General features: G+C 46.4%; 1 protein-coding gene across 1 annotated transcript; it reads right to left on the bottom strand.

Annotated features, from left to right (window-relative positions):
* Positions 1 to 2228: 2228 nt before the first annotated feature.
* LOC116968357 (neuronal acetylcholine receptor subunit alpha-3-like) lies at positions 2229 to 18590 on the bottom strand. The gene is made up of 5 exons (XM_033015144.1): positions 18499 to 18590; positions 16247 to 16291; positions 14139 to 14248; positions 7370 to 8354; positions 2229 to 2436 (listed from the first exon to the last, which is right to left on the bottom strand). The coding sequence occupies exons 2-5, from the start codon at positions 16271 to 16273 to the stop codon at positions 2308 to 2310; spliced, it is 1251 nt and encodes a 416-aa protein (XP_032871035.1). The 5' UTR covers positions 16274 to 16291; positions 18499 to 18590; the 3' UTR covers positions 2229 to 2307.
* Between the last annotated feature and the right edge of the window lie 6 nt (positions 18591 to 18596).

Raw genomic sequence — 18596 nt, forward strand, 5'->3', positions numbered from 1 at the left:
CTCCACTGTTAATTGAATTTTATTCAGTGATGCACTTCAATGGACTTACAGCGTCGCATGTTTTTGATGTAGAGGTGTACAGGGAAATCAAACAAAAAATTGATGGATGAATGAGCATGAAGTGCCTGCAGCTATTGAGAGGGTGCTGAGAGGTTAATTGGTGTGATTGAGGAGTGGCGTTATATACTATTGATCCAACACTCTCTTACCACCAAAATGCTGAGTGTGTCGGATAATGGTATATAACCCAATCCCTCAATCACTCGAGTCCTCCAGCACTACACAAAATATGCTCCAGAACAGGCAGATGTTATGGACTGTTGGAGAAACTTAGCAGGTCAGGCACATCTGTGGAGGGAATGGATGATGTTTTCGATCAGGACCCTTCTCCATTCTCATGGAGTTGAAAGGGGGGGGGGGGGGGTATAGCCTGGCAAGTGATAGGTCAATACAGGTGAAGCACTTGGTTGTCAGATGGACAAAATAAATGACAACGATTGGAGGTGAAAGGTGTCAGATCAGATCAGAGGAGTGAAATATAAACCTGGGGGAAGGGATGTGGATGGAAGGGAGTTTTTTTTTGCCTAAGATTTAAGCATCTGCAGTCTCTTGTGTACATTTTCCAGATTAGCGAATATTACTCGTACTAAAACGTTCACACAATTTGTTGCACAGTTTTTTTTTAGTAAACTCAAATTTAAACAACAGGTAGTTTAGTGGGGATAGTTTAAGCAGGAAATGAGGCTGCAGTGATCCAGGTACTGAATTCCAAGCAATGTGCTAGCAGATTATCAGAGCATTGCTGTAAATTGGGTGTCCTCTCTCAGGACCTGAGTGAGGCTGAGGTGATCTCATAATTGCTCGGCCAGGAAATTCCTTGCTCCTTCCAGGAAACTAGAACCTGACAACTGGGGAGAAATTTCAGAATGATCTGGCTCGAAGGGCCGAATGGCCTACTCCTGCACCTATTGTCTATTGTCTACAGCCCTAGTGCTTCCATTGACCAAGCAGCCAACCTGTGGGATGGACTTCCAAGGTGGAAATTGTTGAGGTCAATTAATTTGAGGTTTCTTTTCCACCTTCCGTCTCCCTCCTCCGCCATCTTGCAATGCCTGTTGCAGTGCTTGCCTTCCTGCCTGGTTATGCTGCTCAAAATGATTACATCCTTGTTGGTGTAACTGAGCTCTAGAAAGGACAGCTCACTGGGACTGTGTTCATTTCACTTGGTGACCCAACAGTTATGTCTGGTTTGAAGTACGGTTTTGTTTTGTGTTCATGCCTATTGCAACCAGTAATCATGCCCTGACCACGGGTTATTGATTGGGGACGATCAGCCATGATCACAATGAATGGCGGTGCTGGCTCGAAGGGCCGAATGGCCTCCTCCTGCTCCTATTTTCTATGCTTCTATCTATGTTTCATTTGGTGCCAACTCCATTTTCCAATGATTTAGAACAGACCTACAGTGCCAAATTCATTGCCTTGGACAAGTTGTGCTGAAGGGCCTGTTTCCGTGCTGTTTCCGTGACACTATTTTTTTAAATTTTAAATTAATAGTTTTTTATTGGAGGGGAAAAAAAAAAAATTCACAGTACATCTGATGTATGGCATTACATTTTCCTCCATTTTGTTTTTTATAAATAATAATAATAATAATAATAATATAAACAAAATAACCCTAACCCACCCTACCTAAACACCCCTTGGCAGCTTATTTTTTCACAATCCAAATATATCACAAAATGAAATGCACTTTTTAACAATAATAAAGTAACAAAACAGAATAAAGGTGGATCCCCACTTACTGTCAAGTGCCCTCAGTCAATAGGTAGTTCCTTTAGACCCTCAAAGTATGATAAAAAGGGTTCCCATTTCAAATAAAACTTTTTCACTATTTTTATCCTTTGGTTCAAACTTTGACTTTATTCCATTTTATTACTTTCATTACACGATTAATGTGACATTTTCCCAGGTTGCTTAAACAGTCCCCTTTTCCGCACTCTCCTCACCACTTCTCCTCCCGACCACACCTTCCTTATCACTGGGTCATCTTGACATATTTGAACCACTTTGGTCTTTGCGGCACTTGCTTTCCTGGATTCAAATTTGCATGCGTCTCTTATCAATGGGCTTTCTAACTTCAGAACAAGGCAAGCTGAGCACATGCAACAGTAAGTGAAGCCACTTGCTCCTTGCTCCTTGGTCCTCCCCTGCCAACCCGCCCCACGATCTCCCAGTCTTTTAAGCTTTTTCTTGGAACAATTTTGAAAAGAACCGTCTGCGTTTGCAACTTCGATGCAACTCTGCTCACATCTCGTTGGCGGACAACAGTGGCTGCAGGAAGAAAATTGTTGTTCCCAGGATGCACGTCACGATGAAGATCCAGAGGAAGATCCGATCGATCACCAAGGCAACGTACTTCCAATCATCTTGTACCTGAAGGGAAGGCCATTAAAACAAAGTTTTGAAGAGATACGACATGTTGCAACACAGTAAAAGGCACAAAGTGCTGGAGTAACTCCAGGTCAGGTAGCATCTCTGGAGAATATAGATAGGTGACATTTCAGTTTGGGACTCGAGTGTTCTTTAAACGCTAGTAGGGGAGGTACAGTACTATTTCTGCTGACTGGTTAGCACACAGCAAAACTTTTTCACTACCTTGGTACACTTGACAATAAACTAAACTACACAGGTTTAAAAAAAACTCTACATGTGTAGAGTAATGTCCCGTCTGCACTGTCCCATTGCACACTACCAGTCCCATGATACCATGAGTTGGCAAAGCTATGCCCCTGTCCCACTTAGGAAACCTGAACGGAAACCTCTGGAGACTTTGCGCCCCACCCAAGGTTTCCGTGCGGTTCCCGGAGGTTTTTGTCAGTCTCCCTACCTGCTTCCACTACCTGCAACCACCTGCAACCTCCGGGAACCGCACGGAAACCTTGGGCGGGGCGCAAAGTCTCCAGAGGTTTCTGTTCAGGTTTCCTAAGTAAGGCTCTCACTGCAGGTTATCTGACCCCTAAATTGCCCCTTATGAGATGAGACAGTGGGATAATCTAAAACAAGTATGAATGGGTGATCAATTGTCAGCGTGGACTAGGGGGGTGGGGGACTGAGAGCCTACTTCCATGTAACTTTTCAATTCAATTCAATCGGATTCAGGGGATATGGGGAGAAGGCAGGAACGGGGCACTGATTGGGGATGATCAGCCGTGATCACATTGAATGGCGGTGCTGGCTCGAAGGGTCGAATGGCCTACTCCTGCAACTATTGTCTGTTGTCTATTGTCTATCATTTTTTTCTCAGCTGATGGAGTGTAATTAGACAGAGTGAAACTTTACTCCCTTTGCACAGATCCGAATTCAAACCTGACACCTAGTCTTTGTGGATCCATTCCACAAAGCTAGAAGAGCAAACGGGGGAAAAAAAATTGAAGGATAGTTGCAGTTTCCAAAGCAAAGCGTTGTCTGCGGAGGGCGCTCAGCATCGCCAAGGACTGCTCTCACCCCAACCATGGACTGTTTACCCTCCTACCATCCGGGAGGCGCTACAGGTCTCTCCGTTGCCGAACCAGCAGGTCCAGGAACAGTTTCTTCCCTGCGGCTGTCACGCTACTCAACAATGTACCTCGGTGATTGCCAATCACCCCCCCCCCCCCTCCCCCCCCTCCGGACACTCCTCCCACAGGAAAAATAAGTCTATGACTGTATGCATGCAAATAGATTTATTTATTGAAATCATATTCTATGTCGCTCTTCCAGGGAGATGCTAACTGCATTTCGTTGTCTCTGTACTGTACACTGACAATGACAATTAAAGTTGAATCTGAATCTGAATCTGAATCTGATGCCAGCTCAGTGAATTAAAGGCAGGGATTTAAAGATAGCGAGAGACTACTGAAAGTGAAGTGCTATCCTTCACCACCAGATGTCAGCCTGGTCCTGTGGAACTTCACTCATTGCACAATCCCATGCCTTCAGGACATTCAGGTTCGAATAAACGACAAACAGTTCTGCATGTCCCAGTCACTCTCCACCCTCTGTAAAACAAAAATAACGCTACACTTCTTTAAACTTTACCTCTCAAAAGTTTATTTGACCAACGTCCATCGAGAGCCTGCTGACATACTGCATTACAGCATGGTACGGCAGCTGCTCCATGGCAGACAGGGAGAGGCTTCAGAGGGTAACTAGGACAGCACAGAAGATCATTGGTTGCCCTCTCCCCTCCCTGATGGATATTTACACCTCCCGTTGCCTTAGCAGGGCAAAGAATATCATCAAGGACAGCTCCCATCCTGCGTTTGGACTGTTCGACCTGCTGCCCTCTGGAAGGCGCTATAGGTGCATCAAAACTAGGACAAATAGACTCAGGAACCCGCTGAGTTTCCCCAGCAATTTTGTGTACCTTAGACTCAGGAACAGTTGTTTTCCGAAAGTCATAACTACTCTTAACTCACACATGCACTGACTTCACAGCCCAACACCCGGACTTCCATCTACTCCATCCACGTACTGAAATTTGGAACTGTAATGTGTATTGTAATTGTAATTTTAAATATTTTTAAAATAATTTTTAATATTTTAATATAACTTTAAAAATCTGCCTAAGAATACTACCTATTCATCCTTCACCATTTTGCCTTTATAGATATGTATATAGCGCCGCAGAATTGTGCACCTATCCCCCCCCCCCCTTGTTTTGTTTTCTGATTCTGGTTTTTTGTACTAAATTATATGTATGCACTGAGTACGAGATGCTTTTAATCTCATTGTACATGTATAGTGACAATAAATGGCATATCTATCATATCTATATCTATCTTGGTCAGGTATCCTGGCATCTCCTTCTGAGGTGATTTGGTGTCAAGTTCTGATTGCTAGCTCTTCTATCATGTTACTAGGGATCACTTTTTCTAGGTTGTATCACAGAGGCACAGCTGGTAGAGCTGCTACACCACAGCGCAGGGATATATGTTCAATCCTGACCTTAGGTGCTGTCTGTGTGGAGTTTGCACATTCTCAATGTGATCATTAGGAGTTTCCTCTGGTTGCTCCAGTTTCCTGCCATATCCCATAGACGTGTGGGTTTGTAGGTTAATTGGCCTCTAAAATTGCCACTGATGTCTTGGCAGTGGGAAAGCATAGAACTAGTGTGAATGGGTGATCGAAGGGCAGTGTGGACTCAGTGGGCCGAAGGGCCTGTTTCCATGCTGTATCTCTAAACTGTAAAGTCCATCCCAGCTCTGTGAAAGACCAAGTCAGCTGGTCTCACTCCCCATTGCCCTGCAAGGTATTATTTACTTTCTAGCAGTGGGCTGGTTCTCCTTTGAATGATTCTGCCACCACTACTATCCCTAGATTGTAACCATACTAGGAATCGAATATAGGAGCAAAGAGGACCTTCTGCAGTTGTACAAAGCCCTACTGAGACCACATCTGGAGTATTGTGTGCAGTTTTGGTCCCCTAATTTGAGGAAGGACATTCTTGCTATTGAGGGAGTGCAGCGTAGGTTTACAAGGTTAATTCCCGGGATGGCGGGACTGTCATATGCTGAGAGAATGGAGCAGCTGGGCTTGTACACTCTGGAGTTTAGAAGGTTGAGAGGCGATCTCATTGAAACATATAAGATTGTTAAGGGCTTGGACACACTAGAGGCAGGAAACATGTTCCCGATGTTGGGGGAGTCCAGAACCAGGGGCCACACAGTTTAAGAATAAGGAGTAAGCCATTTAGAACGGAGACGAGGAAACACTTTTTCTCACAGAGAGTGGTGAGTCTGTGGAATTCTCTGCCTCAGAGGGCGGTGGAGGCAGTTTCTCTGGATGCTGTCAAGAGAGAGCTAGATGGGGCTCTTAAAGATAGCGGAGTCAGGGGATATGGGGAGAAGGCAGGAACGGGATACAGATTGGGGATGATCAGCCATGATCACATTGAATGGCGGTGCTGGCTCGAAGGGCCAAATGGCCTACTCCTGCACCTATTGTTTATTGTCTATTGGCTATTGTCATACTCTGCTTAAATAAAACCCATGTCCTCTGGAGTTTTACTCCTCCACAAGTGGGAAAAGTTTCTGTCTACTCTTCCTGCACTCTTGGGCCTCTGTGGAGGGAATGGACAGACACAGCGTTTCGGATTGGGACCCTTCTTCAGAGTGATTCTAGTGGGAGGGGAGAAAGCAGGAAAAGAGAGCGTTGGACAAAGTTGGGACGACAGATGGCACAATGGGCTAAGTGTTCGGCTGGCAACCGGAAGGTAGCCGGTTCGAATCCCGCTTGGAGTGCATACTGTCGTTGTGTCCTTGGGCAAGACACTTCACCCACCTTTGCCTGTGTGTGAATGTGTGTGAGTGATTGGTGGTGGTCGGAGGGGCCGTAGGCGCAGATTGGCAGCCACGCTTCCGTCAGTCTGCCCCAGGGCAGCTGTGGCTACAGAAGTAGCTTACCACCACTGAGTGTGACTGAGGAGTGAATGAATAATGCGATGTAAAGCGCCTTGAGTATTAGAAAGGCGCTATATAAATCCCATCCATTATTATTATTATTAAAGTCGGGCAAGTGAAAGGCGGATACAGATGAGGGGGATGTTGGATTGATGAATGGGTGGAGGAAGTGACAAAGGAGACAAAAAGGGTGAGAGGTAGAAAAGAGGGGAAGGAATGAAATGTAAAGCCAGAGGGAGGGACGTGGGTGGAAGGGGATGCAAGATGAGTGTGCAAGGGAGGGGAGATAAAAGAGAAGGCAGGGACTTGGGAATGGGAGATGAATTTGTAAGGGGAGGGAAAGGAGCAGGGTGATTGAGAGGGTGGAGATAGTTGGAGAGGAGGTGGGGGTTTTAAGAAGAGAGGAGGTGAAAAATAGAAATATAGAAACATAGAAATTAGGTGCAGGAGTAGGCCATTCGGCCATTCAATATGATCATGGCTGATCATCCAACTCAGTATCCCGTACCTGCCTTCTCTCCATACCCTCTGATCCCCTTAGCCACAAGGGCCACATCTAACTCCCTCTTAAATATAGCCAATGAACTGGCCTCGACTACCCTCTGTGGCAGGGAGTTCCAGAGATTCACCACTCTCTGTGTGAAAAAAGTTCTTCTCATCTCGGTTTTAAAGGATTTCCCCCTTATCCTTGGTAAGAGAGAGGAGGTGGGGGGTTTAAGAAGGAACTGCAGATGCTGGAAAATCGAAGGTAGACAAAAGTGCTGGAGAAACTCAGTGGGTGCAGCAGCATCTATGGAGCGAAGGAAATAGGTGACGATTCGGGCCGAAACCCTAGGTGGGGGGTTATTACTTGAAACTGGAGAATTCAATGTTCATTCTTTCTTGCCTCTATTTACTAAACATTGAACGCTGAACATGCCTCTCACCTCCTTGTATTTATCCTGCATCTTCATCCGTTCCACTATGTGTGTGATGCTGTCAGCGGCTTTTTGCACCTCTGAAGACGAGACGGAGATTGAAAGCAGAGCATTCAGGGTGTCTGCGCTGAGGCTGCGAGTTAGACCAACGCCAGCGTTCAGGAGTCTCGGCCTGCAACCTCTGCAGCACGTGCATCGCGGGTCCTGGTCGCAGGCTTGCGAGGAAGCGCTGAAGTCGGGCAGCTCGTCGGGGATGTTGGCCGTCGGGCTCCCCAGGGCTTCCCCGTCGCCCCCGGGCCGGGCCATGCGCAGGATGCGCGGCAGCGACTTCAGGAAGACGGTTTTCACCCAGCTCGGCATGATGTGGGTGGCGGGACTTCTGTCGTGGATGTTGAGCACAAAGACAGTGATGATGATGGAGAGGACCACAAAGATCATGATGAAGAGCAAGTACTCCCCGATGAGTGGGATCACCAAGGAAGTGGACGGCACGCTCTCGGTGATCCCCAGAAGAAACACAGTGAGGGACAGCAGAACCGAGACAGACAGTGTTATCTTCGCACCACTGGCTGAGGGCAACCAGAAAACCAGGACAGTCAGGAACGAGATCATCAAACAAGGGATGATCATGTTGATGGTGTAGTACAGAGGCATCCGTCTGATGTAAATGGAGTAGGTGATGTCTGTGTAGATCTCTTCACAGCAGTTGTACTTGATGTCGTGTTTGTAGCCAGGGGCAGCTATGATGTCCCACTCGCCACTCTCCCAGAAGTCCTTCATGTTCATCTCGCTGCCGATCAGGGCCAGGTCAATCTTGGCCTTGTCGTGGGTCCACGAGCCAAACTTCATGCTGCAGTTCTGGTAGTCGAAGGGGAAATAGGTCACGTCCATCTTGCAGGAGCTCTTGACGATGGCCGGTGGGATCCAGGTCACGGTACCGTTGGACATCAACAAGACTTTGATGTTGCCATCCGTTTGGAAATTAGAAACTACACTGCAACATAGAAACATAGAAATTAGGTGCAGTAGGCCATTCAGCCCTTCGAGCCTGCACCGCCATTCAATATGATCATGACTGATCATCCAACTCAGTATCCTGTACCTGCCTTCTCTCCATACCCCTTGATCCCTTTAGCCACAAGGGCCACATCTAACTCCCTCTTAAATATAGCCAATGAACTGTGGCCTCAACTACCTTCTGTGGCAGAGAATTCCACAGATTCACCACTCTGTATGAAAAATGTTTTTCTCATCTCGGTCCTAAAAGATTTCCCCCTTATCCTTAAACTGTGACCCCCTTGTTCTGGACTTCCCCAACATCGGGAACAATCTTCCTGCATCTAGCCTGTCCAGCCCCTTAAGAATTTTGTACGTTTCTATAAGATCCCCCCTCAATCTTCTAAATTCTAGCGAGTACAAGCCGAGTCTATCCAGTCTTTCTTCATATGAAAGTCCTGACATCCCAGGAATCAGTCTGGTGAACCTTCTCTGTACTCCCTCTATGGCAAGAATGTCTTTCCTCAGATTAGGAGACCAAAGCTGTACGCAATACTCCAGGTGTGGTCTCACCAAGACCCTGTACAACTGCAGTAGAACCTCCCTGCTCCTATACTCAAATCCTTTTGCTGTGAACCCAGGCGAGTAGAAAATCAGTAGCAATTCTATGGTCAGCATTGTCTGGCCCCTCCCTGTATTAAAAACCATAAACATCTCATCTGCCCTTCCTAATCATCCTACCAACCTGTACACTCTGGAGTTTAGAAGGATAAGGATAAGAGGGCATCTTATTGAAACATATAAGATTGTTAAGTGTTTGGACACGCTAGAGGCAGGAAACATGTTCCCGATGTTGGGGGAGTCTAGAACCAGGGGCCACACACAGTTTAAGAATAAGGGGTAAGCCGTTTAGAATAGATTAGAATAGAATCGCAGGCACGGGTTATTGATTGGGGACAATCAGCCATGATCGCAATGAATGGCGGTGCTGGCATAAAGGGCCGAATGGCCTCCTCCTGCACCTATTTTCTACGTTTCTATGTAGAACGGAGACGAGGAAACACTTTTTCTCACAGAGAGTTGTGAGTCTGTGGAATTCTCCGCCTCAGAGGCCGGTTCTCTGGATGCTTTCAAGAGAGAGCTAGATAGGGCTCTTGAAGATTGCGGAGTCAGGGGAGAAGGCAGGAACGGGGTACTGATTGGGGATGATCAGCCATGATCACATTGAATGGCGGTGCTGGCTCGAAGGGCCGAATGGCCTACTCCTGCACCTATTGTCTATTGTCTATTTCTATGGCCAAATGGAATCCGTGGGTCCTTATTGCCATCATGGTCCCCTTATTTTTGGCCTCACCAGAAGTACTCGAATGGCCATTCAAAGTGGTAAGGTATAGTATGGTACCTTATTTGTTGAATGTACCATTGTTGTATACAGTTCAGTACATGTATCACTGCACATAAGCACCTGGATGCTGTTGGCTCTAAGGGCCATGTAACCTAACAGTCCTCGCCTTTCACCCCATCATCCATCACATACAGCACATACTCCTCCGACATTTACACCACCACTAATGGGATACCACCACTAGTCCCACCTTCCCATCTCCACCGCTTTCCTCTTTCCGCAGAGACCGTTCTCTCCTCATCCCTTCCCACCCAAACCAGCCCCTCCCCAGGTACTTTCCCCTGCAACCGCAGGAGATGCAACACCTGTCCCTATACTTCCTCCCTCGGCTCCCGGGGCCCCGGTGGTCCTTACAGGTGAGGCAGAGGTTCACTTGAATGAATGAGTCTCTAAAGTTGCACAGGTAAAGTATTTTACTATTCCATTCCTGGAGTCTATCACATTAAACACTCTTCACTTAACTCTTGACAATGGGATTAGAATGAATAATTTTTCTGATGGACACAGCAGTAGATTGTGGAGTTGCAGAATATTACGTTCGAGTTACATTTTCCACAGATCATAGAATCATAGAAACATAGACAATAGGTGCAGGAGTAGGCCATTCGGCCCTTCGAGCCTGCACCGCCATTCAATATGATCATGGCTGATCTTCCAACTCAGTATCCTGTACCTGCCTTATCTCCATACCCCCTAATCCCTTTAGCCACAAGGGCCACATCTAACTCCCTCTTAAATATAGCCAACGAACTGTGGCCTCAACTACCTTCTGTGGCAGAGAATTCCACAGATTCACCACTCTCTGTGTGAAAAATGTTTTCCTCATCTCGGTCCTAAAAGATTTCCCCCTTATCCTTAAACTGTGACCCCTTGTTCTGGACTTCCCCAACATCGGGAACAATCTTCCTGCATCTAGCCTGTCCAACCCCTTAAGAATTTTGTAAGTTTCTATTAAGATCCCCCCTTAATCTTCTAAATTCTAGCATGTACAAGCCGAGTCTATCCAGTCTTTCTTCATATGAAAGTCCTGACATCCCAGGAATCAGTCTGGTGAACCTTCTCTGTACTCCCTCTATGGCAAGAATGTCTTTCCTCAGATTAGGAGACCAAAACTGTACGCAATACTCCAGGTGTGGTCTCACCAAGACCCTGTACAACTGCAGTAGAACCTCCCTGCTCCTTTCCTTAATTGATCCATTTTTCAAGGATCAACTTTCCTTGATCTTTTATGCAAGAAGCTGGATGTGTACACACAACTATCCTGTACCCACACTGTGCACTCATCACCACTTTCACCTTCTGACAATTGCAGACATATGTCGGCCATCAAGGCTGCCTGCAAAGATAATCTTACTTTGGGCGTAGCCTGCACGTGGATTGCCGACTGCACCAAAGTGAAACTTGTACCCCCTGGTGCACTGAACAAGATTTAAACCTGTGGCTTTCTGACTCCAGTGGCAAGACTTCTACAACCTAATACGTCAAATAATGCCATAAAATCAATATGTATAACAGATTAGAATTGCTTATCCATGAAATGGATGCCCAGTCTCATTAAATGCACAGTTCATGGAGAATACATTATTGATTTTAATTTGAATTAATGTCCCCATAAATTTTGCATCACTCCAATCCAATCCTGGCAGTATTTTTCCTGGATGATTTAAGTCAAAATACATTTAGTGATTGAAAGAGGGAATAGAACGATGGTTTGAATGCAGCAAGGGGTCTGATGGAAACAGGAGAGCAGGGCCGGATTTAGATGAAGAGAGGCCCTAAGCTATTTCACTTGTGAGCCCCCCAGCCCTCCCAATCCCCCAACCCCATGACTAGAGGACCATGACTACCCGACAGTGACGGTGTGAAATGTTTAGTTCCTACTGTATGTTGTCATTAAACAGTTGGTTTTAAAATACGTATTGGATTCACCTCGGAGTGGGTGATGCCTTACATGGATCGCAGTTTGAAGCTCTGGAGTGTTGGGACTGTGGCAGGGATGGGGGTTGGGGCCGGAGGAAGGCAGGTGAGTGGACTGAGGCCGAGGTGATGTCTGGTGGGGGGGTGGTGGGTGGTCAGGGGGGTATGAGGACTGTAGTGTGGGTGGGGTCACATATATGAGGGGAATGGGGAAGACTCAGTGGAACAGCCACTGAGATTACCAGGGTTGGGGGAACTGGCACTAGGACCCAGCGCAGTCAAACCCAGGGGAGTGGGAATCTGCAGTGTGGAAACCTCAGGCCCGGTGCTGAGTCCAGGCTGCAGGTAAGGCGACTGCTGCGGGCTGCTGGAGGGCGGTGGAGTGGCCAGTGTCAGCGGGCAATCAGTAGGAGGTCCTGGTGGGCGGATGGTGGGTGAGGCAGCAAGGTGAGTAAGCCCCCCTAGATCTCGAGGCCCTAAGCTTAAGCTTGTCTACCTTATACGTAAATCCGGCCCTGCAGGAGAGACTGCAGATGCTGGATTTGTGAGCAAAGAACAAAGTACTGGAGGAACTCAGCGGGACGGGCAGCATCTGTGGAGGGAATGAACAGGTTGGGTGTCTTCCTCTGATGGAGTGGGGGGGGGGGGGTTAAAGCTGGAAAAGAGAGGTGTAGTTGGGGCAAACCCTGGCAAGTGATAGGTGGAGCCAACTTTCTTCCCATTATTCCATCAGTCTGAAGAAGGGCCCCACTGGTAGTCTTGTCTCTCCATTCCCACCACAGTTGCCACCTGATGCACTGTTCCTCCAGCACCAAGTTTATTTGCAGAGCCAATGACCTCTAAACAACCATTGCAAGAAAACTAAAAAGATCAGAAGAAGATTTCCAACAAGAGTAATTTTGTAATTCTCCCTAATGGCCCTGCCCCACGGTACGGGTTCATTCCAAGAGCTCTCCCGAGTTTGCCCTGATTCAAACTCGGAGATTTACGGTAATGGCCGCTCGTCGGTACTCGGGGCTCTCGTGGACATTTTTCAACATGTTGAAAAATCTTCACGAGTCTTCCCGTGCTTACCTGCCGTTAGCGAGTCTTCCCGAGTACCTGCCGTTAGCGTAACGAGCCGCTAAGAGACGTCCCCGAGCTCCGACGTACCCGCTACGTGCTTACCACGAGTTTGATTTTTTTTTAAACTTGGGAGAGCTCTTGGAATTAACTCGTACCGTGGGACAGGGCTATAAACCTACCTGATCTCCACCTCCCATTCCCACACTGACCTTTCTGTCCAGGGCCTCCTCCATTGTCAGAGTGAGGCCCAGCGCAAATTGGAGGAACAGCACCTCATATTTCGCTTGGGCAGCTTACACCCCAGCGGTATGAACATTGGCTTCTCTAACTTCAAGTAACCCTTGCTTTCCCTCTCTCTCCATCCCTCCTCCTTCCCAGTTCTCCGACTACAGTCTTACTGTCTCCGACTACATTTTATCTCTGTTTCCTTTGTTGTTACCTTCTCCCAGCTAACAATGATCTATTGGGCATTTTCTTTGATCTCCATTCCCTTTGTCCTGTTTTCACACCTTACACTTCCTTATCTATACATCTCCCTCTCTCCTAACATCAGTCTGAAGAAGGGTTTCGATCCAAAACGTCAGCCATTCCTTCTCTCTGGAGATAGATAAAATTGCTGGAGAAACTCAGCGGGTACGGCAGCATCTATGGAGCGAAGGAAATAGGCAACGTTTCGGGCCGAAACCCTTCTTCAGACTTCTCTCCGGAGATACTGCCTATCCCGCTGAGTTGCTCCAGCATTTTGTGTCTATCTGTCCTAGAGTAATTTCAATACATTCTCATTGAAGGATTAATTTTGTTCAAAGGGCTTGTCCTACTTTCTGTCACTTGCTTTGTCTTGCTGCTCTCCAAGCCCAGTGAGTACACTTCATACACATCGTTAAACAAGGATAAAGCTCTTCAGAGAAGCCCCCCGCTACCATGGAGTGCCACGGTACTGATTTGGGGAAGGACTGAGGGGTGCAGAAGAGAGGTGAAAGGGGCTTTGCTATCCCGTCAGCAATTGGATTGCCCCAAAATATATGTTGAGTTGTGTTAAGTCATGAGTTAGAATAACCATAGGAGACCTCTCACGACCATACAAGTGACCCCTGTTGCGGGTGACCTCTCAAGACCATACGGCCTATGGTCAAGAGAGGTCTCCAAAGAGGCGTAGGGTCTTTCTGGTCGTCGCTGAATTTTCAACATGTTGAACATTTCGCCGACCAGCGATCCCAGCACAGCCTGTCCCACTTACGCGACCTTTACAGGCGACTGCCGGCACATGTCATAGGCCACCAACATTTTCAACATGTTGATAATTCAGCGTCACGGGTGCTGTATCTCTGTGTCTCTAAACGTAGGCAAGGGTTATACGGTCGACCCAGTGCCCGGGGACATGCTGACATTTCTTACTTGTTGTACAGGATAATGTCTGGTTTCCAGATTGTGTTGGAAGGAACTCTGATGAAGTCAACGCCTTCGTATTCCGCTGGATCCCATCTTAACTTGTAATCGTTCCAAATCTGGGACAGATGATAAAGATGAACAGCTTAGATGGGGCATCTTGGTTGGCGTGGACAAGTAATACCACATATTGAAGGGTTGAAAAATGTCAACAAAATAGAGAGAGTACAGAGGAGATTTACTAGAATGTTGCCTGGGTTTCAGCAACTAAGTTACAGAGAAAGGTTGAACAAGTTAGGTCTTAGGTAGACAAAAATGCTGGAGAAACTCAGCGGGTGCAGCAGCATCTATGGAGCGAAGGAAATAGGCGACATTTCGGGCCGAAACCCTTCTTCAGACTGATGGGGGGTGGGGGGGAGAAGGAAGGAAAAAGGGAGGAGGAGGAGCCCGAGGGCGGGGGGATGGGAGGAGACAGCTCGAGGGTTAAGGAAGGGGAGGAGACAGCAAGGGCTAGCAAAACTGGGAGAATTCAACGTTCATGCCATCCGGACGCAAGCAACCCAGGTGGAATATGAGGTGCTGTTCCTCCAATTTCCGGTGTTGCTCACTCTGGCAATGGAGGAGACCCAGGACAGAGAGGTCGGATTGGGAATGGGAGGGGGAGTTGAAGTGCTGAGTTCAGGTAGGTTATTGCGGACTGAGCGGAGGTGTTCGGCGAAACGTGCGGACTGAGCGGAGGTGAGTTAGGTCTTTATTCTTTGGAGCGCGGAAGGTTAAGGGGGGTCTTGATAGAGGTCTTTAAAATGATGAGAGGGATAGACAGAGTTGACGTGGATAAGCTTTTTCCATTGAGAGTAGGGAAGTTTCAAACAAGAGGACATGATTTAAATGAAGTTAAAGATACATTAAAGGCAAGTACAGCCTGTATGAAATGAAGTTGTAGGCTGTGGTGAAAATGCAGTCTGTGAATTGAGGAACTTCTTATTGCCCCAATATGTCCGTATATTAGACGGACTATATCTGAAGATTTAATTATTTATTATAATTTAAAAAAAATAAATATTTTTATTAGAAGTAATGTACAATAATAATAATAATAATATAAGACATGAATAAAATATTACATTTCATGTACAACTTCTTATTTTTAATTTAATAGTAGAAAAAAAAAAGTAAGAAAGGCAAGAAATATCGAGAGAGGAAGTATTGTGTAGCTCGAGAAAGAAATGAGGTGGTGATGTGGACAAAGCAAAAAGAAACAGAGTGGGAAAGGGAGAAGAGAAAAAGAATGAAAAAGAAATTGAAAGGGATATGCCTCCTTCATATCTTTACCCCCTTACTCCTCCCACCCGGCTCTGAAAGACTTAATGTCTAAGGTTGTGTTGCACCACATGCTTGTAATAGATCGATAAATGGGGACCAAATCTTTAAGAATTGGCCTGATAGGACGAATCTCATATCTTCAAGGTGTAACATTTCCGTCATGTTTGAGATCCACATTTAAAAAAAAAAAATATTTAAGTAAAGTCTAGTTAACTTTTCGTATACATCAGTCATACATTATTAAAATTATTTCCTTCGCTCCATAGATGCTGCTGCACCCGCTGTGTTTCTCCAGCACTTTTGTCTACACTCACCAAGAAAGGGACGAAACGTTGCCTATAGATGCTGGCAAATCGAAGGTACACTAAAATGTTGGAGAAACTCAGCGGGTGCGGCAGCATCTATGGAGCGAGGGAAATAGGCAACTTTTCGGGCCGAAACCCTTCTTCAGACCCTTCCCAAGCCTGAGTTCCTCCAGCAGTTTGTTTTTTTACGTCCCGCACCCAAGGCTGTTCCCCATTACTGACAATTCCCTGTCATTTCTTCACCACCTCCCCAGCTGATTGTGTCCCCGATAGCAATACAGACTCAAAGCTCCCTACCCGATCCCTCCTGCCCACTGACAACATCAACCGGTTATATGACGATCTTTTGGTACAATAATTAGATATGTTAATACAAGCACCAATTAAATACTTAACAAAAACGCCAGCTATTCACTCTCGCTCTCTCTGTCACATAAAGGAACAAGTCGGTGTCGACCCACCCACTCACTCCCAACACGGCATTCTCACATGTTTCAGCCAGAGGTTTGTCTCCATAATTTGATTGACTTCATCCTGTAACAAATCAAGCAGAAACATATTAGGGTTGTTGTCATCGGTACAGGAAGGCTCAGTAAACAAAAGCACAACATCCGATCAAGAGATGTGGACGCAGCCCTGTGCATTACACAGGCCAGCCTTCCCACCATCAGCCCCAGCTACACTTTACCCTGCCTCGGGGAGACAGGCAACACTATCAAGGACCTTTCCCTCTTCTCCCCTCTCCTGTTGGGTAGGAGATACAAGTATGAAAGGCCTAGATAGAGTGGATGTGGAGAGGATGTTTCCACTAGTGCAGTGGTTCCCAACCTTTTTTTGGCCATGCCCCACCTAATCACGTCTAAAATCCTGATGCCCCCCCCCCCCATATTTTAGCACGAGCAGACAAAGAAATAATTCTCAGAAAATGGAATTTACTCAAAATAACATCTGAAACATAAACTACATATGTTTACCTGATGCCCCCCTTAAAAATCAAATTGCCCCCCTGTGGGGCTTATGCCCCACGTTGGGAACCACTGCACTAGTGGGAGAGTCTAGGACCAGAGAGGCCTCAGGAAAAAAAGGATGTACCTTCAGAAAGGAGACGAGGATGAATTTCTTTAGTCAGAGGGTGTTGAATCTGTGGAATTCATTGCCACAGAAGGTTGTGGTGGCCAAGTCAATGGATATTCTTATGGTGGAGATTGATGGATTCTTCATTAGTACGGGTGTCAGGGGTTATGGGGAGAAGGCAGGAATGAGAGGAAAAGATAGATCAACCATGATTGAACAGGGGAGTAGATTTGATGGGCTGAATGGCGTTCTCCTATAATCTAGGGTGATCTTCCAACCTACCACATTGTGGTCCCTGCACTTTTACACTGTAACTGTAATGTGGGAACACTATATTCTACAGTTCTCTCTTCACTATTTATGTTGTACTTCTGTATGCCTTAATTATGCTCATTTATAATATCATTTGACTACATAACACGCAAACACAATATTGTCACTGTATCTCAGTATAGGTGACAATAATAAGCCTATACGAATACCAATGTGGTCACAGGCAGAACATGCAGGTTCTAATGTACAGATTATTCTCATTTTTATTGGCAAAACCAGCAGCCAATTTGCAATCAGCAACTTTCCACAAGTAGTAATGGGAACAGTTAATTGTCCTTCAAATTAATATATTAGGCAGTGGTTGAGGTCAGTGTTTAAGAAGGAACTGCAGATGCTGGAAAATCGAAGGTAGACAAAAATGCTGGAGAAACTCAGTGGGTGCAGCAGCATCTATGGAGCGAAGGAAATAGGCAACGTTTCATAGAAAAATAGAAACATAGAAAATAGGTGCAGGAGTAGGCCATTCGGCCCTTCGAGCCAGCACCGCCATTCAATATGATCATGGCTGATCATCCAACTCAGTATCCTGTACCTGCCTTCTCTCCATACCCCCTGATTCCATTAGCCACAAGGGCCACATCTAACTCCCTCTTAAATATAGCCAATGAACTGGCCTCAACTACCTTCTGTGGCAGAGAATTCCACAGATTCACCACTCTCTGTGTGAAAAATGTTTTTCTCATCTCGGTCCTAAAAGATTTTTCCTTTATCCTTAAACTGTGACCCCTTGTTCTGGACTTCCCCAACATCGGGAATAATCTTCCTGCATCTAGCAACAATTTTCCTGCATCTAGCCCGAAACGTTGCCTATTTCCTTCGCTCCATAGATGCTGCTGCACCCGCTGAGTTTCTCCAGCATTTTTGTCTACCTACCATCTTAGAGATAGTTGCGGCAGAACTGAGGCACAGGCAGCCAGCGATGGAAATGAATGAAAGGAATGGGAGGAGACAGCAAGGACTAACAGAATTGGGAGAATTCAATGTTCATGCCCCCAGGATGCAGACTCCCCAAGCGGAATATGAGGTGCTGTTCCTCCAATTTCCGGTGTTGCTCTCTCCGGCCATGGAGGAGACCCAGGACAGAGAGGTCGGAGATGGAATGGGAGGTGGAGTTGAAGTGCTGAGCCACCGGGAGGTCAGGTTGGTTATTGCGGACCAAGCGGAGGTGTTCGGCGAAACGATCGCCAAGCCTCCGCTTGGTCTCACCGATGTAGATCAGCTGACATCTAGAGTTCAGTCTTATGCTTGTGGCTTGAATGTACAGTACTCGTGTATAGTTTGATTTATATATGATTTATCGATAATAATAATAAAAGGATAGCGGGTTACTGTACCACATTGATGAGCTGAGACAGAGAGACCTCGAAGTGCACGATGACTGGGTCGTACACATTCTTCACAGGCCGAATGTTCTGACTGTAGTTTCCGAAGA

This window comes from Amblyraja radiata, chromosome X, assembly GCF_010909765.2.
Source record: "Amblyraja radiata isolate CabotCenter1 chromosome X, sAmbRad1.1.pri, whole genome shotgun sequence".
NCBI lineage: Eukaryota > Metazoa > Chordata > Chondrichthyes > Rajiformes > Rajidae > Amblyraja > Amblyraja radiata.

Bases quoted from the DNA above. Each gene is read 5' to 3' on its own strand.
- LOC116968357 (XM_033015144.1), bottom strand. From the start codon at position 16,273: ATGGAGACAAACCTCTGGCTGAAACAT. The intron at 14,249-16,246 runs GTGAGAATGCCG...CATCTGTCCCAG, and splicing joins CAAACCTCTGGCTGAAACAT to ATTTGGAACGATTACAAGTT. The intron at 2,437-7,369 runs GTGAGAGGCATG...CCTTCCCTTCAG, and splicing joins TGCAGGATAAATACAAGGAG to GTACAAGATGATTGGAAGTA.